Source organism: Anarhichas minor, unplaced genomic scaffold, assembly GCF_050575085.1.
Source record: "Anarhichas minor isolate MPS153535 unplaced genomic scaffold, ASM5057508v1 ptg000003l, whole genome shotgun sequence".
Taxonomy (NCBI): domain Eukaryota; kingdom Metazoa; phylum Chordata; class Actinopteri; order Perciformes; family Anarhichadidae; genus Anarhichas; species Anarhichas minor.
In genome coordinates this window covers 817501-820101 of record NW_027466449.1, presented here as the reverse complement: position 1 = coordinate 820101, position 2601 = coordinate 817501, and the positions used below count along the sequence as shown (strand labels likewise).

Below are 2601 nucleotides of genomic sequence, written 5' to 3'. Positions count from 1 at the left end.
CAAACATACTTATTCTAACTCAAACTATGATGTTGCCCTAAACCTAACCAAGGTGTTTCCTGTAAACTCTGAAGTTTATTTTGAAAAGACAGCATATACACGTAACGGCTGTGAATTGACTTGACGCTAGATGGGATTGTAGAGAGTCGTAGTTTGAAGCTGCTGTGTTTAACGAGATGAGAAGGAGAATGTGTTGGAACGTTACAGAGCTTGTGAAAATAAGATGTTAACACCAGCGGGTGACGTCAATCTTTTCATTGTGTCAGAACCACTTAATCAACATTTCACGTCCTCTGCTGCTTATCTCAATGGCAGGTTGTAGCTACAGGTTGTGAGCAGTAATTAGGCTGCCACACAAAACTGGTGTTTCTCTGAGCACTCAGAATACAAATCTAAATTGGATCTTTAAGTCATTTTTTAACTTTGGTTACCTTACAATTGTTGAAAGCTGAACTTAAATAGATTCGATAGGGGAATGCTATACAGGATTTAGATTCGATACGACGCTATCGAACCCCAACCCATATACGTTTAACTGATATTAGCAGCATGATATATGTATTATTAGATACATGATTTGCCCATCGATGGGTACATTTGTCACTATATTTCAGTGGCTAACTCCACCTACGTCAAGCCTCCGCACCACAGCACGGATAATGAGTGCAGCCATTATCAGCTTTCAGAAACCCACGTTGTCACACTGAGTGCTGCTCTGCAATGGGATTAGCATGTGAAGACAGGTGCTCTCACAATTTGAACTCGCTCTCCACACCCAAGATACTCGCACAGAGATGTGGCCAGACAGAGCTTGGCCAGTGGCCGAGCGGCAGCATGGCCCTCTATCCCCCCCCCCCCTCTCTTCTCTCCAGCCTGATCAATCCTCCTTATAGATTTCTCATTTCCATTTATCTTCCAGGATGCGCTTTCCTCCCATTTTAGGTCTTACAACAAATACCTCTGGATACATCCTCTCTTCTGCTGCCAAAGCCTCCCTGTCCCCTCCAAAACCAAACAAAGCACAAAAAAAAAAAAAAAACAGCAGCAGCAGCATCACTTGTGATTAACTTCTGCAGTAAAAAATCTCCTCGGCAACAGTTTATTGAGAATATGCTGTGGAATACAAAAATCTGCATTTCTTTTTTTTTTTTATAAATGTATGTATAAAAGCAAAACACTAACCTAAGTGTGCTGTCAGGGTAGATTACAGCATGATGGGAATGCGTGCATGAAATGTGACGCAGCTGCCCAGGGCTGCTGGACGGAGGAGGCGGAGGAGCGAGAGAGATAAAGACACAGCAAGTGATGAGAGAAAGCGAGAGAAATCAAGAGATCCAGTCACAGGTTGACCTTCGTCCTCGTGTACCTGACGATGAGGATATGCAGTCTCTCCTGCTCTCTATCCATCCTGTCATCTCTTGTTTTTTGTTGTTGTTTCTTTTCCCCCCTACTCATGGCTTTCAAACATTCATATTGATTCTTCCTTTCTAATGGTACGAAAATGTAAAAGATCAAGTGAGCCCTCGGTCAGATTGCGAACGCTTGCTGGCTTTGTGCATCCTGAATCAGATGAGAGTTGATCACAGAGCAAAGCCTCAGTCAGCACTGTGGCATTGGCAGCTCTGAGGCATTGGATGCATGTTGCACTGTGAGAGGAGCCTACAGAGGACCAGATGACACCATATTGGAGGCTTTAAAAATGTAACATGTTTTGTGTTCATTTAAATCCCTCGCAAAGTCAGGAAGAGGTCATGGACTGTTGTCGGCTAAAATGATTTTTCTCACACGGATACCTAAAATGTCTGATCTCTTGTTTGAGCAAGTGCACAGAATAGTTTCAAATGATTTATTTATGGGAGGAGATCCTGAAATGGTGAGTATTCCTAGTAAGATACCGGTGAATTTAAGATGGTCTGAGAGGAATTCACGTTTACAATTCCTTGTAAAATGCAGAGTACTAAGATAAGTTTGGTATGCATTTTTTCAATACTAATGAGGTATCGGCAGTGCAGAGCTAAGCTGGCATCTTTTATCCATCTTCTTTTATTTATTGGTGCAGCGCAAACAACAGAGCAAAGTTAGAGGTGGGTTACAGACAATGAAGAAACAACCATGTTCAGAACACTTTGTAGTAGTTTGTGCCTCTGTTTATTTACTCTCTTTACAATATTATTTTAAAGAAGTGGGACCCAGAAGTTTGGTTTCACTGATTTGTTCCAATTGCACGTTAAATTGTGAATTATAAATAGTGATTTCAAGCCACAGAAAGCAGTTTAGCGTCTGTTTTCTACACACAGAGTATTGATGCAGTCTTTAAAGCCTGGGAGCTGGCCTCACGTATCACTACCAGCTTGCGTTGCCCACACTGAAAGATGGCGGCGTGATGCTGTTAACTGCACATGGCGTATATTAATTTCATGTCTTGTAAATTACCGTGACGGTCTTGATGCGACCGCTGCCCCTGGTGCAGGTCCAGCCAGATCGGTTGAACAGGTAGCTGCAGACCTCCCCCTCCAGGCAGGGAGCCATCTCGCACCACTGACGACTCCGCACGATTCGCGCTGAGAGGGCGAAAGACAAGGGGGAAAAAGAGGCACGTTA

The 2601-nt window shown here is 43.2% G+C and overlaps 1 protein-coding gene across 1 annotated transcript in view; it reads right to left on the bottom strand.

Moving 5' to 3' along the window:
• Positions 1-682: 682 nt before the first annotated feature.
• tafa5l (TAFA chemokine like family member 5, like) overlaps positions 683-2601 on the bottom strand; it is a 25662-nt gene continuing 23743 nt past the window's right edge. Inside the window, exons 3-4 of the mRNA XM_076102068.1 lie at positions 2434-2561; positions 683-715 (exon numbers count right to left, since the gene is read on the bottom strand). Coding sequence (XP_075958183.1) covers positions 683-715; positions 2434-2561 — 161 coding nt within the window. The remainder of the gene's footprint in view (positions 716-2433; positions 2562-2601) is intronic.